General features: G+C 36.2%; 1 protein-coding gene across 5 annotated transcripts in view; it reads right to left on the bottom strand.

Annotated features, from left to right (window-relative positions):
- The window catches only part of SNTG1 (syntrophin gamma 1), a 1,241,132-nt gene that overhangs the window by 507,504 nt on the left and 706,596 nt on the right, over positions 1-27,032 (bottom strand). For all 5 annotated transcript variants that reach the window (XM_056823896.1, XM_056823897.1, XM_056823895.1 and 2 more), the window contains one exon: positions 18,901-19,035. In XM_056823896.1, coding sequence (XP_056679874.1) covers positions 18,901-19,035 — 135 coding nt within the window. The remainder of the gene's footprint in view (positions 1-18,900; positions 19,036-27,032) is intronic.

The following is a 27,032-nucleotide window of genomic DNA, read 5'->3' as shown; positions in this document are numbered from 1 at the left end:
GAGTGAATTTACTATGATCCTTCTAAAACTCTCAGATTAATAAGGTTTGATTCAAGAGATTTATTTTGTTTTTATTTATTTATTTTAATTATTATTTTAATTTATTATTATTATTTATTTTATATTATTTTTAGGTTAAAACATATTTGGTAAAAACAACACCAGAGACCTAGGTCACATTCTAATTTCCTTATCCCCAAAATAGAATGATAATGCCTGTCAACTACCCAATATTAATATTGTTAATATTCAATGAGCTAATCTATGTGAATTACTTTTTAAACTGTAAAATGTCCATATAAAGATGAATGAATTTTATTATACTGTCATGGAAATGTTCATATTAATCAAAATTAAAATATATATTGTCCTTAGTCACATATATCATTTTGCTTGGTATTATACAAATAATTTTATATTCCAGATCACATTATTTTCCTTAAGAAGATTATGAATGCTAACAGGCATCACTGATGGGATTCACATATGTAAAATATGCACAACATGAGCTTTAAACATATATTTTATCTATATTTCATTAGTCAATTTCCTTATATGCAAAATAAAGTTCATAAACTCTTAATCCCCACTATATTCCTAGGCTCCTTAACTATAATGTTCTATTAGGAACACTTCGATCTTAAGCAATTATGAAAAATTCTTTGTATTCACAACATATTCCTGATGAAATATTATTTTCTAATTTTAAAGAAAACATAATTTGTTGATGTACTGCCCATTTCTCAGACACAACAGTCATTTAAGAATTCCTCTTACTGATGCTATGTGTACATTGGGGTAAGAGGGGGAAATGAGAAATTAACAAGGCTGTTCATCCTATAATTTAACAAATATATAAATGCCTTAAATATTTCTGGTAGTGGGATTGTCAATGTGAAAAACTCTGCTATATGAAAGCTTTGTGACATGAGACTAATTATTTTCACTTCTTGGACTCAGTGTTATCATCTGTACAATAAAGAGGTCTGAAAGAATGACTTCTAAGTTCCCTTTGAAGCTCTAAAGCCCTTAGCCTATGATCTCATTCACATCAACCTCTTTGTAGGGAATAGGAAATGTTCTAATGAATACATCTAAACTTTTCATAGCCACATGGAGAAAAAATGCTCTCAATTACTGATGATTAGAAAAATGCACATTAAAGCATTTTTAAGATTCCTTCTCATACTGATAAGATTGACAGATAATAAAAAGGGAAATTGGTACATGTTAAAGGTATAAAAATAAGTGATAAGGGATAGAGAAAAATGCACAAATTGTCTTTATGAGAAAGGAGGAGAATTTAGACACAAATCCTTGGAGAAGATATTGGAAAGAGAGGAGGATGTTGGGAGTTTATCAGTCACTCCTGATCTGGCTTTGCTCTGAACTGGTAAGAAGCACCTTTCCTCTGTCACCCCCTGGGAAAACACTAATCTTGTTGGAGAACTGCATTGGAGGAGACCTGCCTTTCCCTAAAGTACAGAGATCAACCTATATGAAACAACTTGATTAAGGTAAACACAAGGGTTTTGTCACCCAGGACTATGGGTTTACCTAGGAAGTCAACCCCAAGCTTTGGGTAAGAAATCAGTACATCTGTGAGTCCTGCATCCTCAGCCTTTTAAAGATAATCTGTAGTATATAGGTAGTCCTATAGCTTTTGGGGTCTAGATAAGATCAGGAAGTGAATAGGAAGGGCTTGAGAAGAACAGCAGAGCAAATACCATGAAGGGGAGCATAGATTGGTGCCAGGAGTTGTAGTTGAGTAGATTTAGGACTTTATCATTTCCCTACCCTCAATAGACCTATTTTTTTTATAATTGCAAGGGTTATGCTTTATTGCCCTGGGAGTTTTCTAGTTGGTTTTTTTTTTTCCATTTCCAATCCCTCTTTGTCCTTTCCATTAAACTATCTCCTTTTAGAGATAGTTTTCTCTTTTAAAGAACAGTTGCCTACCCCTTTATACCTCCTTATATTGAAACCCTTCATGCTTTTTAAGTTGTGGCTTTGTCTAGTGCCCCCCTGCTACAAACTGTTACAGAAATATGCCTGGAAAATATTGTTTCCAAGTGCTTTAAACATAGTTTGATAGTACTATTCTTATATTCCTTTAAATATATATATATATATATATATATACATATATATTAATTTTAGCTGAAGAAACTGTAAGCTCAAACAAATGACTTTATGGCTCTGAAATGAACTGTTAGCAACTTATAAATAAACCTATCCTGCTCATAAAAAATAATCTAGTTTTCAGATGTGTTCCAGTCAAGGTATATCTTGACAGTACCAGTTGATGTTCATTAGTGAACCAATACCATTTGGGCAGAATAGACTTTAACACAGACAGCCCCAAGCAGTCCAGGAGCAAATGAAGCATGGCGTACAAGCCTCATAGAGTATGTGCCAGTCCTGCTGAATTGCCAGGTTTACTTGCCAATCATTAGGTTAATTGATTAATGTTTTGGATATAATTATTTTTCATCCCTCTTTATCTGTGTTCCCTTCCCCTGATTCTTGGCAAAAGGCTAGGGATTAGATCTCTCACTGCTCCAACCTTCCCACCAACCCACAGCCCACAGCAGCAATCTGGACTTGCCAGATCCTCACACTGTACCTCTTATAAGAATTGTACTTCAGGGGGCAGCTGGGTAGCTCAGTGGATTGAGAGCCAGGCCTAGAGACGGGAGGTCCTAGGTTCAAATCTGGCCTCAGACACTTCCCAGCTGTGTGACCCTGGGCAAGTCTCTTGACCCCCATTGCCTAGCCCTTACCACTCTTCTGCCTTGGAACCAATATACAGTATTGACTCCAAGATGGAAGGTAAGGGTTTAAAAAAAAAGTATTGTACTTCATAAAGTTTCTGTGACAGAGCTACTACTTTCTGGAGTTACTCCATTCCCTGGTAGCATGGATTAAGTTAGTAACAGATTGAACCCTGAATCACTGGTCCATCACAAAAAAACAATCCACTACTACAGGTTCTCTGTCTTGTCAACAATGGATACAAAGAAGAGTCACTACTGAAGATATTGGTCCATCAAACCTGCACTCATCAACAGACACACACTCCCTTCTAGAATACCCACCATGAAAGCCAGAATAATAATTGTATTGACAACTACCAAGTCTTGAAGAGATTATGCATTGATCTAGCATTTATCTTAGAGTAGTAGCTGTGATTGCTTCAATAAAGAGCTGATAAAGAATAGAAAGATGATTGAGGAGCATTTTTGTAGACTTAAGAATCATATCAATGAAAACATCCACAAACTAATTTTTTCTCAAGTTCCTAAACTCATATCTTTGTCTGGTCAGTCTTTATCTAATTAAATAATAAGCCACATCACTATAGCACTTTTCTTATGTAATATCCTCACAAAATTTCTGCTATCATTTATTACATGATTAAAGAAACTAGCTTTAAAAGAATATCAGAATAACAAAATTTCAGCCAAAAGGGATCTCAGTAGCCATGTAGTACCACTTCTATCTGAGAAGGTATTCCTCTGTCAATAAGAAGGCTAAATTAGTTATCAATTATACAGTACTTGAAGTGCTGCAAACACAGTTTCCATATAAAGGCCATCCCCAAAATCTCAGTGGAGTGTTAAACTTTAATATCTTAAAATTGCAGTAAGAATTTTGGACACTTGGTATAATGTAATTTGAAACTCACAACATTCCTTTGTGTTAAGTGTTATTACTATCTGCATTCTGTAGGGGAAGAAACTGGAGCTAAGAGAGATTGTGTCTTTCCCAGAATCACAAAGATAATTAGTATCTATGGCAGGATTTGAACTCAAGTATACCTGCACAACAACACATTCTATTATGCCAAGTCGACTCTCACTAAGCATGTGAGAGGTGTGTCAGTAATTTTTCTAAAGGCTAGAAGACAGAAATTACAACAAAAAAGAAAGCTTTGGGAGAGTCTCTAGAAGTTCATATTACACTCTAAAATATATACAATAGTCATCCAGTCTTTATTTGAAAATCTCCAGTAGGTGCAACCCCAATAGTGCCCAAAGTAGTAGGCCATTTCACTTTAGGAGAACTCTGCTATGAAGTTTGCTTTGTCCTCCCTCCCCAGGTCCCCATAACAAGCCTAAACTTGACCTTTTGTAAGCTCATTTATTTATTTCAGGTATTTTTTGCTATAGATTAATGGCACAGGTCGATTTCCCTCTATCAGATGACAAGATGAGTTATTTCTCCAAGATCAAATAACTTTTAATAAGTGGCACTTGCATTGAATCTGGGTCGAAAGAGTCTAAGTTCAATCAATATTTTTAAATTTTTTTTTATTTTATAGTATTTTATTTGATCATTTCCATGCATTATTCATTAAAGAAAAAGATCATTTTCTTTTCCTCCCTCCCACCCCCCATAGCCGACGCGTGATTCCAATGGGTGTCACATGTGTTCTTGATTCGAACCCATTTCCATGTTAATATTTGCATTAGAGTGTTCGTTTAGAGTCTCTCCTCTGTCATGTCCCCTCAGCCACTGTAGTCAGGCAGTTGCTTTTCCTCGGTGTTTCTACTCCCTCAGTTTGTCCTCTGCTTATGGATAGTGTTTTTTCTCCTAGATCCCTGCAGATTGTTCAGGGACATTACACTGCCACTAATGGAGAAGTCCATTACGTTCGATTATACCACAGTGTGTTTGTCTCTGTGTACAATGTTCTCCTGGTTCTGCTCTTCTTGCTCTGCATCACTTCCTGGAGGTTGTTCCAGTCTCCATGGAACTCCTCCACTTTATTATTCCTTTTAGCACAATAGTATTCCATCACCAACATATACCACAATTTGTTCAGCCATTCCCCAATTGATGGGCATCCTCTCATTTTCCAAATTTTTGCCACCACAAAGAGCGCAGCTATGAATATTCTTGTACAAGTCTTTTTCCTTATTATCTCTTTGGGGTACAGACCCAGCAGTGCTATGGCTGGATAAAAGGGTAGACATTCTTTTATCACCCTTTGTGCATAGTTCCAAATTTTTTTACAAGGCAGTCATGATACCTTTCGTAGCACCCTTCACCTTGATAATTAAGTTCCACCTATACAAAGACATCCCATTTTATAGACTATTCATGCCCAGCAGAAGGCAATATATATATATATATATTTTTTTTTTCTAGTGGAAGAATAGACAATATCTTTCCTTTCAGAACTTTACTGTTGGAATCACTCACATGAAGAACCATGGGGGAAGAGATAGAAACTTTCTGGCATTTGGGTTTTGATATTACTTGGGAGGTATATCCCAAAGCTGAAAAGCTTACACTGTCTAAAACTCCCCATTTGGGGGTAGCTGGATTGCTCAGTGGATTTAGAACCAGACCTAGAAACAGGAGGTCCTAGGTTCAAATCTGGCCTCAGATACTTCATAGCTATTTAACCCTGGACAAATCACTTGCCCCCCCCACAATGCCCAGCCCTTTTCACTCTTCTGCCTTAGAAGCAATACAGAGTATTGATATTAAGACTGAAGGTAAGGGTTTTAAACAATTAAAAAATAAAATAAAATAAAAACATCCCATTTTCTGGCAAGAAACCTAGATTCAAAGACTCTCTTACATGTCATTGCTTATGTGACCTTAGATAAATTTTTTTCATTTCTCTGTACCTCAGGTTTCTCTTCTGCAAAATGAAAAGTTAGGACTCAATTACTTTTGTGATTTTATGAATATCTTTGAGACCACACAAATACTCACTTCTATCATGTGCTTCAATTTCAGTAAATGTATGAATACCTTTATGCCTCAACTATTTTAAAACTTTATTTAATTAGTTAATTTAAAATATTTTTCCATGGTTACAAGATTCATTATCTTTTCCTCCCATCTCCCATCCCTCCCATAGCTGATAGGCAATTCCACTGGGTTTTGTATGTGTCATTGATCCAGATCTATTTCCATATTATTACTATTTGCGCTAGGGTGATCTTTTAGAGTCTATATACCCAATCATGTTCCCTTTGACCCATGTGTCAACTCTTTTTTTTTAAAAAACTGGAAAAATTCATTATCAAGATTCTATTGTATTTAGCTACACTTGACTTGACTCAGAGATAGCACATAATAAAGGCATGCTGACTCATTTAGTCACTCACTGACTGCTGAATAACCAAGAAAGCTGTGGAACAGGAAGTACATAATCTCCCCTTTCTACCAAGAATATGGGCCCTTTCTACCAAGCTGAAGAGAAGAAGGGAAAAGAGGAAAGAATTGGAAAAGAGAGGAGAGGAGAGGAGAGGAGAAGAGAAGAGAGGAGAGGAAAGGAGAGAAATGGAGAGGAGAAAAGCAATCAGAATTTAGCTCTCTTTTATGGATCAGCATTGAGCAAGAAGAGAAGCTTTTGAGTACTATTGAAATTCTATTGAGATTTTTGAGATCCTATTGAGTACAAAACAATTATGCTTAGGGCACTCAAGTCCCCAAATTCACCTAACAAGTCTGTCTCCCCTCTCAAACAAAGGAGAGAATGTAACCATTCTTCCTTGAGAGGTGCCCATCACAAAGTCTAACCACTTCATAAGTCAAGCAAATTGATCACAAAAATTAATCAGGGGACTCCTCAACTCCCTGGATCAACCTACTTCATTCTCCCTTTCAGGCATCTTATTTTAAATATTTATACAAATCATATATATCATATGTGCACATATATATATATATACATATACAAGCACACACACACACACATATATGTTTAAATAGACTAACAAATAAGGTACAAAGCAATAAAACTGAATGGCAAGAAGATATCTGACTTGATTGCTTTTGGAGTTAAAATTTCAAAGTGCTTTCAATTTTCCCAGTCTGCTCCTTTTCCCAAAGCTTATCCTTTGAGTCACAAATGTTTTCTCTGTGGTTATGTATACTTATGAATTTTGAAAAATCCCCATCTCTAAAGAATCAAATTTTTTAATAAACCAAAAGTCAGGAAAGAAATATAAATTTGGCTTCAGTGGACTTTGGTATATTTCCAATGATGACTTATTAATAAGATGATGAGGCATATAAGTTTAGGTATCCAATATATATTTGTATTTGTGTGTATATATACAAATATTTTATAAATATATATTTATGTGTGTCTATATATAAATGTGTGTGTATCTATGCAGTATAGCAAGATGGAGGACAAAAAATGCGAAGCCTTAATGCTACATTTATGCTCTCAAAATGAATAGAAGACCCAGACTGCTTCTAGTATTTGAGGTCAATCCCCTATAGAGGCTTTATGGAAGAATGTGGGCAAGTATTGATCAAAATAAGAAAGTGAGAATAGGCCAAATCTTCAATAATGGAAGGATTAGATGCTTTGATGAGATCATGGATCCTCCAATTTGTTGAAGTATGAAAGGGAAATACCAAAGTTTCTTGGTGTTTAAGGACAATGAAGTTCATAGAAGTCTTTCAGTCAAGAGTAGTGAAAGGAGTGCTGGACTTGGAGTCAAAGACCAGGGCTTAAATGCCACCTAGCTCAGGCACTCAATAGTCAAAAAAGCAGTAAAAGTTACCTACGTACTATGAACTTCATTCTCCCTATTTTTTGTATAGGAAATGATGCTAATAATTTGCTAGTTTATGACTTTTTATGAGGAAAGTTTTTTTTTTAAATTGCAAAGAGATAAATACCATTTATTATTGTTATTGCTGTTATTATTATAGCTAATTTTATTACTTAGAGATATTTAATTATCAGAGACACAAAATTCCATTTGTGGTTGTAAATAAATTTCTGGTTTGGTACAATTTGAACAAGTCACTTCATCTGTCTATGTCTCAATTTCCTCTTTTGTAAAAATGAGTGAGCTGACCTAGAGGGTTTGTAAGGTATTCCAGTTACAAATATTATGAATCAATAAATTCTCCCCATAGATCAATAGCTACTTTTTAAATATTAATATTATTTGTTGTATACATCAAGTGGTGGTCTCCAAATAGCTGGATTATCCTATCTTTTTTTAAAAACCTGTACACCTTTGATCTTAGAATCAATATTGTGTATTAGTTCTAAGGCAGAAGATCAGTAAGGACTAGGCAATTGTGGTTAAATGACTTGCCCAGAGTCGCACAGCTAGGGATTGTCTGAGACCAGATTTGAATCCAGTACCTCCCATCTCTGTCCCTGGCTCTCAATCCACTGAGCCACCTGGATTATCATATTTTATACCATTTACCATGATGTAGTAGTATCTCCTGACTAACACAATTAAAAGCAAATGTTCTGGGAACAGGTAGGATTGAAATACAGTCCTGGAGAGGGGAGGTCCAAGTTTCAAATCTGATCTCAGACTCTTCCTAGATGTGTGACTGGGCAAATCACTTAACTTCAGTTGCCTATCCCAGTCTTCTCTTCTGCCTTAGAACAAATATACAATATACAGTATTGATTCTCAGATGGAAGTTAAAGAGAAAGAAAGAAAGAGAGAGAGAGAGAGAGAGAGAGAGAGAGAGAGAGAGAGAGAGAGAGAGAGAGAGAGAGAGAGAGAGAGAGAAAGAGAGAGAGAGAAAGAAAGAAAGAAAGAAAGAAAGAAAGAAAGAAAGAAAGAAAGAAAGAAAGAAAGAAAGAAAGAAAGAAAGAAAGAAAGAAAGAAAGAAAGAAAGAAAGAAAGAAAGAAAGAAAGAAAGAAAGAAAGAAAGAAAGAAAGAAAGAAAGAAAGAAAGAAAGAAAGAAGGAAGGAAGGAAGGAAGGAAGGAAGGAAGGAAGGAAGGAAGGAAGGAAGGAAGGAAGGAAGGAAGAAAGGAAGGAAGGAAGAAAGGATGAGTGGGGAAGGCAAATATTACCTCCCCTTGAATTTCCCTCCAATTACTCTTCTTATCATCTTATTCAAATGTTTTGTCCCAGAAAGCTGATAAAAAAATAAACTTTAAGCTTTTCATATAATCCATTTCTAAAGAGGGAAGAATCCACTAAAAATGTACCCCAAATCATGATTTTACTGCCCTTATATTTTTGGAAATAGGGCATATTTGGGAAGCTTTTTGTCACTTTTTAAAATTATTATTTTTGGTATCTAACTTAAGCATGTATGGGAAAGCTAGTTGGTGTTGATAGTGTGACAGATTCTGAGTCAGGAAGACTCCTCTTGCTGAGTTCAAGTCTGACCTTAGATACTTCCCTGCTGTATGACCCTGGACAAGTCCCTTAATTCTATTTGCCTCAGTTTCTCATCTGCAAAATTAACTGGAGAAGGAAATGGCAAAACACTCTAGTATTTTTTTCCTAGAAACCTCCAAATAGTGTCACAACAGAAATAACAACAAAAATACAGGCATTGTATATGAAATTATTCAAGCTTCCTCATGTAATTGCATTCTAACCTTAGCAATTATAAGTTTCACATACACAGCAATGATTTGGTAAGCACCATTGTTGATATTTAATCTCATAGTCCTCTTATCAATACTTTGTCACTGGTCTACATAGGATATTAATAGTTTTTATTACCTGAACAGTTATTTATTCTTCAAGAGGAATGCATTGCATTATCCATAACTTTCAGCAAGCCAACTGAATTATCAGGCAGTGCCACATGAAGATCACTCTGACCATTGGAACAAAGCAAAGTACAATTTGAGCAAACTGGTCTGGCCCAGAAAAGGTGGCGCTGTTGATGGAACCTTTGGAATCTTGACTACACTACACACATCACATTGAAAATGAAAAATCATTTTTCTTTGCTTCCTTATAAGATAGTGAATTCAACCACATTAGACATTTTGATAGATGACAACTTATCAGAGATTCTGTTTATAAACTCTGGTACAAGTAAGGGTTGGCATGGATGTCCTCTGAGGTCCATTTTAAATTAGATTCTTTGATTCTGCTTCACTAGGTGATAGTTATCCCTTGCAGTTTAAAATCTTGAAATCCTAAGTTGTTGTACATCATAATGAGAAGAAATTTTCAATCATTAACAGAAGAGTTCTCCATTGTGGGAACAATGTTCCTACTTGAATCATTAAAGTGATGTTTTTAGACAGATATAATGTTGTTAAGTGAGAAAGCTTAGACAATCTCCATTCTAAGGGAAGACATGTCTCTCTGGGAATACAGATCTAGATTCTTTACCTGACTTAGAATTTGTTTTAGCATTTTGGGTGAAGGGAGAATGTCTTTTTAGCATGCTAGTGTTCAGGTTTGGAAGCCAGATGAGGATGGATGCCCAGTGTACCAAGAAGTCACCTTTGGGAATAACTTTTGGAACCCAGCCAAGCAGTAAATGAGACAAGGATTCATCAATAATCAGTGCCACCTCTGGATATGAACTTAGTAGGATTAATACTAAATACCAAATGGGCTAAATTTGAACTTACTCTCCCAAGAGACGTCTCTTTTCTTTGCTTTTGTATGTAGGAGTATACCCAAAAGATATTAAGAGGAAATGTTTACATTTTTATTCTTACCTATGACTTTGAAACAAAATATTCCTTTGTAAAAGGATGACACTTAATAATAGATACTTACTTAGATACTAAAGAATAAAATGGAATCAGGACACTAGTCCACAATAACTAACAAAGGAAGAGAAACTCAGCCATGGGGGCATAAGCCAAAGGCAGTAGAGAAACAGCAACAAATCTCTTAGGAAAGGAAATAATATTTGTTAGCATTTACTACTATATGTTGGATATTTTGCTAAGTTGTAGGTATACAGATACAAATAAAAAGAAAAGTAGTCCTTACCTTCTAGGAGCTTAGAGGAAGCCAACACATAAAATGTTATCCCAAGTACCCTGTAGTGAAAACATACCTGCTTAGCTCTAATTATCAAGCCAAAACACACTTGCTGTGTGTGTGTGTGTGTGTGTGTGTGTGTGTGTGTGTGTGTGTGTGTGTGTGTGTACTGGACCCATGAATTCAATTGCCTCTCAAGAGAGGCAGGATAGCATAGTGTTTAGAAAGCCTCACTAAAAGTCAAGAAGTTTCTGGATTGAGTATTACCTCTGACACATGTTTAATGACTCAAGGCTCTGAGTAATCCTGCCAATCTATAAGGTTCAGAAAGAGTATTGATTTGTATTGGTAGAAAGTTTCCTCACTGGCAATTCCTTTTACTAAAAAATCACAGGAATAATTCAAAATCTACATATTGTACCAGGATCTGTACTACACTCTGGGGATAAAATTAACAAAAAGAAAGATGGTTGCTGCCTTAGATAAGCAAAAATCTAAAAGGAGAGACAACATGCAAAAGGAAACAGGAAAGGGAGGGCACAAAAAGGAGATGACATTATACCAGGAGGTGCTCTGATCTATGGAGTTGAGGACAAGGACCTAGCTAAGGGGTTCATGGACAGAGTGCCAGGCCTGAAGTCAGGATGACTCATCATCCTGTTTTCAATTCTGGCATCAGACACTTATTAGCTACATGAACTTGAGCAAGTCCTTTCACCCTTTTTGCCTCAGTTTCCTCATCTATACAATTATTTGGATAAGGAAATGCCAAACCATTCCATACTTTTCCCAAGAAAACCAGAAATGGGGTTGTGAAGTCAGACTGAACTGAAAAACAACTAAACAACTGGGTAGCAGATGCAAATTGGAGTAATCTAAAAGTTTAATTTCTGTGATATTACGAGGAAGGCATTGGGAGGCCTGGAGGTTTGGTACACTGTCCTCCAGTCATCCAGAGGAGACCAAGGGAAGTACAGTTAATCAGTGCTTTAGTTGACAGCTTGCTGATTAGATTAGAACTCATGTTGGGAGAAACATTTTAACCTGGAAGAGCAACAGATGCAAGCTAGAGTGAAATAAATATCCACAGTGCAAAATTGTGCCCTTATCTGGTGCCCTAAATAGCATTAAATATCTTTTCCTCTTCATATTTCTAATGCTGCTTTACCTGAATCTCTTTTCAATATTTCAGGTTTAATGTATTTGTCCTTTCTTTGTTAGATTTCAAGTTCCTTGAGATCATGGGGGTGGCATAAATATCATTTAAAACATATTTTCTATTACAATGTCAAGGGTATGGGAAGCAATTTATAAATGTTTACTTTTACTGACGATCTCCCTTGTATCTGTAGTTCTAAATTTTATAGATTCTCTTTCATTTGTTAGATTTCATATACATCCATGAGGTGGGAAGAGTCAGTTAACCTGGTTGAATCCATAAAATAATCTCCAAATTCAGGCATTATTCCTAATCTTTTGAATGACTGATAATAGTAGTATTTATTACTGGTGATCTCCAATTGCTTAGGCGTTTAGACTAGGAGAAGTATAAGAGTAATGGGTATTTGAAATTCTGGATTTAAATGTGTTGTTCCTTTCTAATCAAATGACTTCTGCAGTGTGAGTTACAGCTATCTGAAGAGATTTTATTAACAACAGATGGTCTACTCATTGAGAGTGGTTATATAGCACAAAATATTTCTGTAATGACACTAATCTTACTAAACTGACACAAGTCATCCTTAACTTTGGAAACATACTAAGGTCATAGAAGTCAAAATGAGATGACTGATTAAGCAGTCTTCTAAAGCGTATTGCCCATAATTCTAGGATTACCAGATGTTCAATGGTCAGTTTTCATCTTTATGGAGTAGGAAAGCAATGACTGAATACCATGACCCATAGATTGCTTTCAAGCCTGCAGAGAACTATTTTGAGTCATGTCATTCTGAAGTTTATTGAAATCCAGTTGCCATTTCTACCCACTATATTGCTCATGTAGATTGCATGCCAACTTCTCATCCTACCATCAGTTCAAGTCAGGTACCTGTCATAGATACTACTCAAGTTTATAAGGTACTGCCATCATTTGTATGAAACAAATCCTGATATCTCTGCCTCTACTAACCAAAGATTTATAATTTCAAACTTATTAAAAAATCAGTGGTAGTCTCTCGGTGATCGAGAATGACTATTGGCTTTGTGCAGTTTCATCTATGGTGTACCCTCATGTGGCTTTGGAGTCCAAAGGCTGAGGCACAAATTTTGTGGCACATGGGGCATGGGACTCCAGTTGTTACAGGAGGTGCAGTTGTGGCCTGGTGTCAGCGTTCACGTGCAGTGGCAAGATGTCGATGTCACTCATCTTCAAAGGTGGTGGCGGCATGGTTAATGTGGGTTCGCCAGCTGCTTCTGTCAGAGGCAGAGTTCTAGTTGCTTTGGTATAATGCCAGCCCACTTCAAGTTGGACTTTAGCTGATCCTTGAATCTTTTCTTTGGTTGGCCTTGTTTCCTGAGTCCAGCTGACAGTTCACCATAGAATACCTGTCTTGGTATTTGCTGTGGATCCATGCAGATGACATGTCCAGACCATCGTAGCTGGGTTTTGAGGACCATTACTTCGATGCTGGTGGAGTTGGATCTGTCGAGGATTTCCTGATTGGTGATTCGGTCCTGCCATCGGATCCTCATGATTGACCAGAGAGAGCTCTGGTGGAATTGCTCCAACTGTTTCATGTGCTTCCAGTACAGTGTCCATGTCTCACAACCGTACAGGAGCAAGCTGAGGACCACTGAGTTATACACTTTGAGCTTCATCGCAGTGCTTACACGTCTGTGTTGGAAGACTTTGGAGCGCAGCCGCCTGAGTGCCTGGCTGGCCTTTTGGATCCTGGCATTAATCTCGTGGTCTAGGGACCCATCCTTGGCGATGGTGCTGCCCAGGTACTTGAAAGTGTTGACGTTAGAAAGCTGCGGGCTGTCGATTGTAATGCACGGCTGGTTAGTTGGCCTCCCTGGTGCAGGTTGGAACAGCACCTCTGTTTTGCTGAGGCTGATAGTCAGGCCAAACAGTTTTGTTGTGGTGGAGAACCTGTCCACAATGGTTTGGAGATGATTTTCTTGGTGGGCCATGAGAGCACAGTCATCTGCGAAGAGAGCTTCCAGGATGAGTCTCTCTGTTGTCTTTGTTTTTGCAGTCAGGCGGCAAAGGTCAAATAGTGAGCCATCTAGTCGGTATTTGATATAGACGCCCAGGTCTAGATCCATCACAGCATGTCGGATTATTAGGGTGAAAAATAGGTTGAATAGTACCGGAGCGAGGACACAGCCTTGTTTCACACCAATGGAGATGTTGAAGCGATCGGAAGTCTCTCTACCAGATAGGACTTCCCCTGTCATGTCTACATGAAAGAGCTGGATCAGTTTGACGAATTTTGCTGGGCAACCGAGCTTGCTGAGGATCACCCATAATGCATCCCTGTTCACTGTGTTGAACGCTTTTGTCAGGTCTATGAAGACAATGTAGAGACTCAGGTTCTGCTCAAGGCATTTTTCCTGCATTTGCCTCGCTGACCAGCATATGGGAAGAAGAAGACATGCCCCCAGAACTCAGAGATGCCTCCATCATAGCCCTATACAAGAACAAAGGCACACGAGCAGCCTGTGACAACTACTCTACTCTCCACTGCTAGAAACATCCTAGCCCATGTTATACTCAACAGACTCCTGTCATCTGTTTCAGAGCAGAACCTGCCTGAATCACAATGTGGCTTCCGACCAGATTGCAGCACCATCGACATGGTACTAAACAATACAGATAGGCAATAGATTGAGCAGCTCCCCAGCTCAGTAGCTCTCTAAATGGATTTATAGCTTCATATCTTGCCAACACTGAGGCCAACAGCTGGTCTCACAAAGACATGCAGATCAGAGCAGAGTGGAGGGAGATCTTTAGAGAATATGGTATTTTATTGGTAATTTTTAATAGATGGAATAAAGCAAAGTAAATGTAGATAGGTGGACAAGTAGATAGAGCACCAGGTCAGGTGTCAGGAAAACTTTGACTTCAAATCTGAGCTTAGATACTTATTATGTGGGTGATACTGAGCAAGTCATTTAACTCTATTTGCCTTAGTGTCCTCATCTGTAAAATGAACTAGAGAAGGAAATGGAAAACCACTCCTATATGTTTGCCAAGAAAACTTCAAATTGGATCATAAAAATGCTGGACATAGCTAAAATGACTAAACAACAACAATAGTTCCAAAAGCTGAGCAATAACTTATCTAGTATTGTATGTGATTATGAGAGCACTAAGGGTATACAAAAATTATTGAAATAAAGAATCAAAAATGGCAATTGTTGTCTCCTTCATAGTCAGTAATAATGATCATTGGTACTGAGCTTGTTTCTAATTCCTATTTCTTTGTCTATCTGCTTATATCACAAAATACTCTTGTGACATTAGGTTTTTGACACCTTTCAGCTCTTGAGGTTCAATTAAAGTCATTGTCTATTTACTCAGAACAAAGTGAAGGCATTCAGTATTCTGAATTAGCAAGAGTAGAAGGATATAGAGGCAGCTAGAAGGCTCAATGGATTGAGAGCTAGGTCTAGAGATTAGAGGTCCTGAGTTCAAATCTGGCATCAGATACTTCCTAGCTGTGTGACCCTGGGCAAGACATTTAACTCCCATTGCCTAGCCCTTATCCCTGTTCTGCCTTGGAACCAACATATAGTAATTGATTCTAAGACAGAAGATAAGGGTGATAAGCGTTTCAACAACAGCTACAAAAGATTAGTAGAATATAGCTATGTGATGACTATACAATTATTTGTGATCTTATATATTGTTAGAGACAAAAGAGTGGTTGCCATAAACTGTGACCATGAAAATATGGGTTCAAGACTTTGAATTGCCAAAAGCATAAAAGATAATTTTTAGTGTCTTGATTTAAATAAAAAATAAGTGGTCGCCATGGGAAAAATTCCCAACTATGAAATACCCAAGTCAGCTGGGTTTTATGGAGATTTTAATTAATACAAATGAAGTAATTAAAGAAAGGGAGAGAGAGAGAGAGAGAGTAAGAGGAAATAATAGGAAGGCTAGTGCCTAGGCCAATGGCCTAGGCTTTTCTTTTTTAAGAGAGAAAACTAAGTCAGTCTTTAATCACTCACCACAAGATTGTCTCAAGCAAAACTCTAGCGTTCAGAGAGACCCTCCAGTTCATCTCCTGGGCTCAACTGATCTGAACTCCCTCCAAACTGGTTCAGACAGCTCCTTTTAAAGAGAATTTTTTCCTATGTCACCTCCCCTAAATTTTCACATCTACCAATCACAGTAGACGTTTTCCAAAGGACTGACCATTCTTAATTTACATCTTGTTATCACCTACTCTGGGTTGACTAAAACTTCTGAGTATTTCACACCTCTTTGCTAAGGTTGTCCTTTTAGTGATTAATTTAACCTTCATAGGGACTTGGTACCCTTTTGTATTAGATCTAAAAATAGACCTAGCTTAAGGGCTTTTGCCTCACTATAAGTATGAGTTAAGTACTTTTTCATTGTTCAGTAAGGAGTTTTACCACTTTATCTTCCCCTTAAGGTATGCCTAAATATGGGTGGAGTAAGGTTAAGTCTCAATACATTCCTGACCAATTACCTGCATTGTTTAAATGGGGAATAACCTAACCAAATGTTCTAAGGTTAGAGTCTGAGAAATTTTAAGATTCACAACATATATATATATATATATGATATATATGTCATATATATGCACATAGGCACAAAATACAAACACACATAGTAGCTTATGTTTATACTTTTTAATAAATATATGCATGTGGATATGTATGTACATTGAATATGTAATGTATACACACTATTCACACATACATTCAGTGTCTGTATTCCCAGGTTGTGATGATCAGTATATAATAGCTTTAGAAAAAACATGTTTTTTAAACACTTTTCACATAATGATGAATTGAAATGGTTCCTCAAAGGAACAGGAGAGTTAATATCAAATTTTCCAGTCATCATTCTGTTGGGAAACTAAAAATGGACAGAATAAGTGGACCTTTACTGCATCTTCCAGATTCATAAATGGAATGTACAGCAGTAGAGGTAATAGAATGCCATTACTTGGTGTGCCAGCATGGCTTCACAATACCAGGGACCTTCTCTGGCCACCCACATCTATTTAATAGCCTCGGGGGTCTGATATCTGAAAAGTTTTGGGGAGGGTAAAGAATGAGGTATAGAAGCTCTTGATGTAAAAACTTAAGATAGCTTTTTCCTTTAGGTGTCTTTTCTCTGATCTGCTCCTATTTATGACAAGCTGAGAAGAGAATGCTTGCTGTGCAGTGGTGAATGAAGAGCTTGCAGTCCCATGCCTGATGTTATCATTGTTCAAAGAGAGGGGAGAAAGTGCAATATCTTGAGCTATCGATTTGATGCTTTACAAACATAACAGGTTGACTTCTCTGTCACGGCTTTTGATCTAAGTTCCTCTGTCATTTTGAGCTCTCCTCATTTTTTTTCAATTCCCTTTAATAATAAGACAAGATTTCTGCACTGCTGCCCTGAACAGTCAGTTGACATCATTGGCTTAACTGCAGAAACTCACCAATATACAAAGATTTTTTGAATACTCAACCTACCAGAGTGCATATATTCTAGGTACAAAGTAAAATAATGTTGGCTTATATCAATCATATGAGTACAAAAATCAGTCTTACTCCCTGAGAATACAAAATTAATTCACCACTACCATGTCACTAACTAACGTGGAGGAATAGTAGCCATATGGGATTTCTCTAATCAGTCTTGACAACTAGAGCACATGATTCAGGATGATTTAAATGGTCTGTGACAAAAAAGATAGTTAACAGTCTGTGAAATGTCCATTATCCTTAGTTGGAAGGATCCTACTGATTTAAGACCTTGTCTTGGTCTCATGGGACTTTATATAGCAGGGAAACACTAGTTCAACAACAACCAATAAAGAATAAATAATTCGAGGGAAAAAAATAATGATTTGTGAATGTAAACTGGATATGAAAGGAGGCAAGATAGAGGTCATTGAATGTTTCCTCATTAAAAACATTCTCAAAATAGACAACTCTTGAGTGACCAAGCTCTAGAGTCAGGCTATTGACCTATGATAATTATAATCTATCCAAAGGGACAATATGGGCTCTTATCTCTTGGAGGGTATCATGAGCTGTGGGCTAGGTATGGCTATGGGAATTGGAGTTGTATTTTGGGTTTGTAGAAGCAACAATATCAAGCTCAAAGTTACTCTTCCTTCTCTTGTAAATAAGGGGAACCAATTTATTACTTTACTATAATTCCCATAACACCATGCAGCCACAGTCTGGATCCTGGGTATACTCAGACAGTAAATCCTTTTATATTATACTGGATAGAATTTGGCACATGTATAATGTCACAATTTTTAAATGTAAAATTTAGGCTAAAATAGAGAATTCATGCTGAGTGATCAATTGTTTTTTTAGTCAATGAAATTTAATTTGACTTAACAGTATTGGAGGAATTTACTTTGGATATAGGAAATTGTGACATTTGAAATAAAATTCATGGTCCTCTACTAGACTAAGTTAATAGTAGTTTAATGTTAACAGAAGAAAATACTACATCATTTCATCAAAGGCACCTATGTAATTATTCATATGTGATCAACTTGGGAAAATCATTCACATATGGTTCAGTGATAGGCCACATATCAGCCTTGTGCTTTATGAAGTAAATCATCTCAATATTGGTTCCCATGGTCAAATTTGATGGCAATAGAATCCCAGAATCTACTGGGGGCAAAATAAACCAAACATCGCTCCTGCAGACCTCATGGGAAAAAGGATAGAGGTGTGTGGGAATGTCATCTAAACAATTTGTGATTAGTGTCATTAGAATGAGAGCCACTCTCTGTAAGAAATTAAAGATAATAGAACATTAGATTACACAATATCCCTCCATTTCAGTTCTAGGTCAAAATGGATATTATATCAAGGGAAGCATTCTTTTCCTTTGATTTAACAAGAACATGTAGGCAGTGCTATTATGTAGTTCTTGCAGGTAAGAACATATTGAACAAGTTCTATGAATAGACTGATTTTTTTTTAAAACAACAACAACAACAAAAAAAAACTTCAACAGAAGAAAAACTACTTACACCAGAATAGAAAGGCTCGCCAGACACACATATCACATCCTGCTCCTGGATCATCAAAATATCTTTGGCTAGGTGCAGTCGCACTTTGAAAGGCTCCTGATTACCATCCTGCAGCAAACAAATTCCTGTCTTTGTCTTTAATGGGGAAAAAAAGAAAAGGGGGAGGGAAAGTGTGCTTAGTTTCCAGATTGTAATTCCAATGGCCAAATTACATTAAAATATCATTGATACAGAGCATTTGTGAGCAGGGGGAATAATATAATAAATCCAGAATGAAAACTTTAACAGAGCTGCTTATATATGTATATATAAAAGTAACCATTTAAATTTTAGTAAAACTACAAAGAAATAGAATTAATGTGTCAGAAAATGAACAACAAGATTCTCTGGTAAAAGTGGGATTCTCCCCCAGGTTTTCCCCAATAAAATATCTTATTTTTGAATGATTTTCAATTGCAGGGTAACCAATGTGTAGTTGGTTGCATAGCACATAAAATGTTAGGCCTTGAATCAGGAAGATGTGCATTCAGAATGATCCTGAGACATTTACAGTAGGACTCTGGACAATTCATTTAACTCTCATTGCCTCAGTTTCCTTATCTATAAAATTAACTGGATAAGGAAACAGCAAACCACTTCATATCTTTACTATGAAAACCCCAAATGGGGTCATAATGAACTGAATAAGCTTGAAAGGACTGAACAATAATAATATAGAATATGAATTGTCTTTCTTAATATTACTTTGGCTCTTTGGGTCTTACTTATTCCCTTTTAGACAACTATATGTGATAGAAATATAGCAGGAGGTTGGTTTGGAGTACTTCTCATGGATCTGGGTTTTTGTCTCAATGTACAGGGACACATGTGCTCTGACCCCATTCTATAGGGCATAAACAGTCTCTGTAGAAAAGAATCTATTGACTCATGCCCCTTAGTAAAGGACCAGAGAATCTGTGTTCCTCTCCAAAGAGCCAAAGTATGTATTTATACATATATAGGTAAATATATACATATATATTTTGTCCTGCTTCCATAGTGGATAGAGAAATTGTACTGACGAAATCATAGAACACTGAAACTTTGAAACTGAAGAATAAACAATTGAACCAATTGTTTCTTTTACAGGGGGGTGGAGGGATTCCTGAGTTTTTGGTGTTAATCCAGGCACATAGAATACAAACATAAAGCCACAGCAAATAATTCACTCAAACTCTCCCACCACAAAAGAGATCCTTATAAGAACTGAATACAATGATAAACATATGAGTTAAAACATGATATTTATATCATATAAAGGTATAGGAACAAGGGTGAGGTAGCATTTACTCTGTGAGTTAATTCTTCTATGAATTACTTCATCACTACAAAGATTGCAGTATAAATCTTCCCTCAATTTCTGTTTCTACTCACACCTTAAAATACATTCTCATTTTGTCAGCAATTATAAGGCAAAACAGAGTGATCCAATTTTGACTGGGCTTAAAAGGAAAACTGTCTTTAGCATGCCTGGTTTCTTTTAATTTCAGCATTTCTACATTAATTGTTCATATGTTGTCATAGCATCTTCTTTTATAATGTTTAATATCTTTGTGTGTTTATAAAAAAGCAAAAATGACTCATTATTTTTATTTGTGCATTGGGAATGCTTGAAAGGTCATATATTCATCATCATTTTGGACAGAACATAACAGGTTCTAGAGTCGGATATGATAATGGAAGTTTTCTCATCAAACCCATTATTTTCTCAAGAAGAAACTCAAGCTCAGGAAAACAAAATGACTTGTTGGATGCATGTTATCTACTTCCTTCAGTGTAGACAATACTCTCTATTGCAATGGTCCTTTTTCTTCAAAGTTCACCTTGGATAGCCTTATGATGAATCTTTTCCAGCTAGATTCAATCTCACCTTCCTTTGACTATCTTGGGACACTGTGACTCCTTTACTATATTATCCCTAATAGTATTTCAAAATCTCAATGACAGGGATTTTGTCATTATTTTTCTCTAAACTACAGTCTATGACATTTGCCAACTGTGACTTACATACAATAAATGAAATAAAAGGCATCACAAGTGGATATATAACCACAAAAGGAAACTGTCCTATCAGGATGGAAGAATGATGGATAGGAGACAACCTGAGTGCTACATTACTATACATGAAATATTAATTTTAAAAAATCATACAACAGCCTCCAGGATATTAGGTAGATCCTCTATAGATCATTTGTTCACACAATTGCAGGGACAAGAATTAAATCAGATACAGAAGTTTGGAGGAGCTATGATTTGCAATGTTAAAAGAAATTACCCACTCCAATGAGATGACAGAACTATTGAAGTATTAGACAGTAAATATTCCCAACATCAAGCACAGGGCCTTGTGCAAAGTAGTAATTCAACACATTTCTTGAATTTTAGTGAATTAATGAATAAACTTTGTTAAATTGAATAGAACCAAATTCATGAATAAACTGGAACATTGATTTTTGCTTCACATTTTTGTATGGGAATACCTAATTCTCAATGTAATCTTTGCAGGGCATCAAAATATAGAGAAAATAGAAGATACCACTGACATAAAAAGCATAATAAATGGGAATCTTATTTATGGTGCATTTACTTTCCTTCCACATGTATATGAAGCAATAAAAATAGTTTACTTGCCTTTCTCATCTTGACAATGTTTTGAAAGATAACTCACTTAAATACATAAAGATACATTATTTTTGTAATATTTCTAAAGCATACTGAAATCACATCATTACCCTGTTCTAAAATCTTCAGTGAGTGTCCATTACCTTACCTTGCAGAATCCTTTCTCTCTTATTCAAGATTTACATTATGGATTTACAACAACCTAATTTCTCTAGCTTAAATAACAGTATCACTTTTCATGCACTGTTTGTTATAGTCAAATAGTGTTACTAAGCATATTCTCTTCCTCTACCTCCAAGAATGTTCACATTGAAATCTCATTTCTGGAAGAGATTCACTCCCCATCTCTACACTTTGAAGTTCTACCATTCTTTTAAGGACCTTTTTAGATTATAACTTTTCCCTTAATCATACCCAGCTACTCTCCAAAATCCTATTCTTCTCTGACTGACTATTCCTATTCAGTCTTCCATAACTACTTACTTTCATATATAAATAATATATGCTTAACAGCCTTAGTATAGAAAGTTTATATATTATTTTAAAGACCAACAAGTATATGAGTGTGTCTCCCCATCCTGTTGAACTATAAAATCCCTCAGGAAAAGAAGCATCTTTTTTCTTTATCTTTAATCCTTAGTGCCAAGCAGGGCTTGCAAAACTAATAGCAAAATTCACAATTATTAGGTGCTTGAAAATATTGGCTAATAATAAATAATATACATTCTAAAAGGGTGTAAGATGAACCAAGGAAAGGTGGACTGACCACAGTATAAAAAATGTATTAAGTACTACTATGTCCAAAACACTGTATTATATACTTAAATAGATGAAATATTTAAATTAGTCCTTATTCACATTGTTTATAGACTACAAAAGGGTTAAGACAAAGAAAAATAAGTATGCAATACATGAAAAATATTAGTGATATGAAAAACAAGGGGATTGTGAGGTTTAATGCCAGAAACTGTCATCAGTAGGAGAGTTTAGTGAAACCTTCACTGAGGAGCCAGCATTGGGGTTACAATTTTAAGAAATGATATAAATTCAATAAGTAAGATAAATCAATAAATCAAATGTAGACATTCATTAAGTTACTACTATGTTCCAGGCAATGTAATAAACAGTGGGATTACAAAAAAGAGGTTAAAGATAGAAGATAGTCCCTGACCTCAAGAAACTTATAATTAAAACAAATATAAATATATATATATATGTTTATATATATATATATATATATACATATATAATTAGGGGTAAAATTGGATTAGGTTTGGCATGGAGATCTTATAAATTAAATGGCAAGAGAGAAAATTCTAAAACTATCTCAGGAAGAGTTTGGAGTTTGGAGCCCAAGCCTCTGCTGGAATTCTAAGGTTCTTAGGGGTTGGGGATTTTGTAATTGATACTCTCTGAGCTGGCTCTGGGATCTGAACTTGGGCCTAGAAATGGTGTCTTCCTGAGCTCCTTGGCAATTCACAATGAAACCTCTTGGGAATACCAGAGTGTCAGTTTGGTAAGAAAGAGGTGATGGTTTGACTGTGGTTGGAGAGAGAATACTGACAAAAAAGAAGAAAGATCTTTTTTCTCTGATCTCTGTGAGAAAGCAGAGGGAGGATAGGCCCCGGCCTACTTAGGCTGGAAGTCATTCCTACTTCAACTATAACCAACTTTTGGCTAGACTGGCAATACAATATTTCCTGAAGAAAATCTTGAGACAATAATTTTAAGATTCATATATCATTTTATAAGATATTGGAAATAGGCATAGATAGATTTTTGGGGAGATAGAAATAAAGAAGAAAGAGGAGATTCAGTTTTCTGGAAAGAAGAAGGACCATGAAGACCTTGGAAGTTGGGGTGGTAGGAGTTAGTGATTCCATAGTTTTGAAGGAAACCCTTAACCTTTAACCCTGCTATCTTTCATTCTTCACAACTTTAGGATAATAAATAAATAAATAAATAAACAAACAAATAAATAAATAAATAAATATATCTGTCTCTGAGACAATTTACAGTCATTCAATTAACTAGGCCCAAGAATGTATCAACTGCTCAACTTCAACAGGTAACCACCTGGGCTTTTGACAACAACTAAGAATAAATTATATAAGTAAGAATACAATTTCAATATATCTTTATCAATATCAATATAAAAAACAATATCAATAATATCTTTACAGTTGTGGCAAGCTACAAAGGAATTGAAGAAACTATGAATCTAACATTCAGGTTTCAACTGTCATCCATTCAGACAGTTAAGCCTTCCCTGATATCCATTGTGAAATAGGTAGGCCTTGGAATTAAAAGTGAGCAGTTTTTTTCCTCTGTAGTTCCAGTGAACTGATTCTTAGGTGGCACAAAAAGCCAATCAGTCAGCCACTTTGTTATGTGAAGCAGTTTGTAGGGCAGCATCATAAAATACAATGTGGCTGTTCTTTTTTAATATAGCTTTTATTCCTAAACTATTTATGAAGACCATTCCCTTATTTATCAAGGGAATATGGCCACCCAAGTATTTAATGTCTATTTTATCACTGACTTTATTTAATATCATTGCATACGTGCCATTACTGGTATGCATATTCGTGATCTTGTCTATGGGGAAGAGGATGAGTGTTTTTTCCTCTTTTGCCAATTGAAAATGCTGATGCTCAAGCAAATGTCCTTCAACACACTAAAATTAAGAGTCATTTATTTAGAAAGAAAACTGAAATAGACTTGACAAAGAGAAAGAGGAAATGGCTAAGGCACAAGGGGCAACCAAACTACAACAAGAAACAGAAACACTAGAAAGTACCCAGGCAAATTTGTTTCCACTGAGGGAAATGCCAATATTGACACCTGAAAAAGACCTAGTGAATTTGAGATTTTACTAGAGGTTCTCCCCATCAGATACTGATTCATTTAAAAAATAAACACCTAGTTTTGAAGAAGAACCTATTGCTGTGGTGAAAAAATTAAAAAGAAATAGTCAAGCAGTATGACCCCAGTTATCTGGATTTTGATATTCTTTTAGACAAATTGCCTACAAAGAGGGAAAAACAACAGATTGTTAATGACACAAACAAGAATCCTGAAATAGCTAATTGGCCTTTTGAAATCCAAATTGGGAAGTGAATTCCTTTGTAGGATACAGAGACTTAGTGACAGGGAGACCATTATGCATACAATGAAGGTCTGCTCTAAAAGACCAGGGACATGGTCCAAATTTGAATGCATAAGACAGGAAGTGGAGAGACATCATCCGATTTCCTGGATAGGCTGATTGAATTATCAGAATGTTGGATTGGGCTGGACATTTGTTGTGATAGGGATGTTAGCCATATCAGATAAGAATTCTTGCCCTGTGGCCCCAGACTATTTTAAGTCAAACAGCCCTAACTGAGATGAAATACAACTGGATGAATTAAGAAGAGCTGCTAATTATGTTTTCCAAAATGATAAAGACAAGAAGGAGGATGAAAAGTATGGAGTGATACAGGATTTGAAAAGAGAGATTAAAGAGCATAAACAAAAATTAAATAATAGTAGCTTGCAGGAAAAGATGGTAGCAGTGGTCAGGAAATACAGACCACCTAAATCAGCATATAACAATTCAAGAGGGTTCAACCATGTCCAATCTCACTGCTACTCATGTGGGAGGCCATGTCACGTGATCCAAGCAATGTAATAAGCAGAGGGATTACCAAAAAGAGGTGAAAGATAGAAGATAGTCCCTGCCCTCAAGATACTTATAATTCAATGGGGGATAAAAATGAAAACAAAAACAAAAACTATATATATGATGAATTAGAAATATTCAACAGAGGGAAGACACTGGAATTAAGACAAGCTAGAAGTTTCCTATAAAAGATGGAATTTTAATTGGGACTGAAAAGGAAAGTAGGGAAGTCAATATGTAGAGTCAAAGAGGGAAAGCATTCTAAGCATAAGAATAGGCAGAGAAAATGCTTGGATGTAAGAGAGAGATTATTTTGTTTGTACAACAGCCAGAATACCAGTGCCAATGTCTCAAAAAGTATTTCTAAGGAAGTAAAGTTTAAGATTAGAAAGAAAGGAAGAGACTAAATTATGAAGGTATTCGAATGCCAAACAGAACATTTTGCATTTTATCCTGGAGGTTATAGAGTCACTAGTGTTTACTGGCCAAGATTTGGGGGTAAGAGAGGTATCATAGTTGTACTTGAGTTTTAGGAAAAGGCAGACCAGACTATTGCAATAGTTCAGGTGTGTGATGATGAGGGCTATAGTACAGTTATGGCAATATTAGAGGAGACATGCAGACATATTTGAGAGATGCTTCAAAGGTAAAATTGATCATCCTTGCAACACATTGGAAATGGGAAGTGAGAGGTAAGAAGAAGCCAAGTATAAGCCTAGGTTCTAAACATGAGGGGCTGGAAGGATGATATTGCCCTGCAAAGTTATAGAGAAGGCAGGAGCAGAGGAGGGTTAAACAAGTAGGGGAAAAGATGAGTACAACTATGGACATGCTGAATTTAAGAGATCTACCAGATATCAAATTTGAGATGATATAGAAGGGAATTTTATCAACAGGTAAACAGTTAGCCTTATTAGGTAATATGTGATAGAGGAATAATCCAGAGATTTTAATGACAGAGTCTGGAAGAAATGCAAAGGTTTCCATTCACAGTGGGGGATGTTTGAGAAGCCTTGGAATCTTGAGGGAAGAGGAGATTCCAAGAAGAGGCAGTTGATCTCTCTCTCGATCTTGAGACAGCAAAGGTGATGGTCTGACCAGAGAATGTATCCTGAGTTATACAAAATTTCTCATTGAACTTAATTAACCAATTCCCCCGAAAGATACCAAGAAGTGTGGCAGAAACCTGAGAAGAATAAGAAGTAGCGTAACTAGATGTCACAAAGCTCCTGTGATACGCTGGGTCTGGACATTGGCTCTGCTGTGGCAAAGGTCAGGGGTCAAAAATCCAAACCTCTCAGAGGCCAGGCTGTCAAGCCTGAGTTTCTCAACTTGGAAGGGAGGGAAAGGGAGATTTTAGACAGACAGGGATTTTCTTTCCCCTCTTTCCTCTAGATCCTAACCTTCTGATATCTTTCTTATTTTACTCCTAACCACAATTGTTAGAATAAAGTTTGTCATTTATCCTAAATTGATTTCCTTGTCATAGTGGAAGAAGAAGAGAGATGATTTATTTCTCTTTCCCCAAGGGAAGAGGTTCAGCTATAAAACCAGTTATTAGAGGGAAGTAAAGAAAGGATTATTGCGGAGACATATTTGAAGAAGACTGAAGGGCTGAATCTATCTCACCCTCCTTCTACCTTCTGGGCATTTATCATCAACTTTTTATAGACAAACCAACCATCTAATACAAATAAGAATGATTTGTCACATGAAACCAGTTTGTAAAAGAAGAGTGGCAGAAGGCATCTGAGTTATAAGAGATGAGAAAGAGTGGAGAAAAGGGAGTTATGGTAAATGGTACACA

The sequence above is a fragment of the Monodelphis domestica genome, chromosome 3, assembly GCF_027887165.1.
Source record: "Monodelphis domestica isolate mMonDom1 chromosome 3, mMonDom1.pri, whole genome shotgun sequence".
Lineage (NCBI taxonomy): Eukaryota > Metazoa > Chordata > Mammalia > Didelphimorphia > Didelphidae > Monodelphis > Monodelphis domestica.
The sequence above is the reverse complement of the archived record's forward strand: the minus strand, read 5'-3'. Positions and strand labels throughout refer to the sequence as shown.